A 583-nucleotide genomic window follows, 5' to 3' on the forward strand; every position below is an offset into this window, starting at 1 on the left:
AATAAATAAATAAAAAAATAAAAAAATAAAAACAACTTATTTTCATAATACATGTATATTTTGTGTCTTTTGTAATCAAATAATTTTTATTGTAATAAAAAAATGTTTTTTATATAGTAATAAACAGGAATGTAAATTATTTTACAAAACATTATCTTTGTGTATCCAAGAATTATGCGAATTATCAAACCCCAGCCATTTTACATAAACATCATCTCCTCTTTTACGTAACACTTTTTCAACCAGATACACGTTGGGATTAGCAACGCGATGCAACTCGTACTCGTAAAATCCTCCGGCAACCGGTTTTCCACGATAATCCTCCAATAGATACGTCGCAGGATTAGTTTTCTGCACCTTGATTTTAAACACCTCCGTAGTCCAATTTGGCGTATAACCTTTCTCAAAGGTTGTTTTGAATTTACTGACGCGTACCGACTCACCCACTTTGAATCGCGCTGGCGCCGCGATCTTTACGTAATTGTTGTACACCGTGGTTAAGAGCTTGTCGGCGATCGTGGGGGTAACATCGATAGGTCGCATACCAATAGTTCGATGCTTTTGCGCGTTGTATTCTGTCACG

At 35.8% G+C, this 583-nt stretch overlaps 1 protein-coding gene across 1 annotated transcript; it reads right to left on the reverse strand.

The window, feature by feature from the left end:
- Positions 1 to 141: 141 nt before the first annotated feature.
- On the reverse strand, positions 142 to 543 carry LOC105456627. Its single transcript, XM_011700822.1, has one exon. It carries the CDS (start codon positions 541 to 543, stop codon positions 142 to 144), a length of 402 nt encoding a protein of 133 aa, XP_011699124.1.
- Between the last annotated feature and the right edge of the window lie 40 nt (positions 544 to 583).

This window comes from Wasmannia auropunctata, unplaced genomic scaffold, assembly GCF_000956235.1.
Source record: "Wasmannia auropunctata unplaced genomic scaffold, wasmannia.A_1.0 LD335627.1, whole genome shotgun sequence".
Classification (NCBI taxonomy): Eukaryota; Metazoa; Arthropoda; class Insecta; order Hymenoptera; family Formicidae; genus Wasmannia; species Wasmannia auropunctata.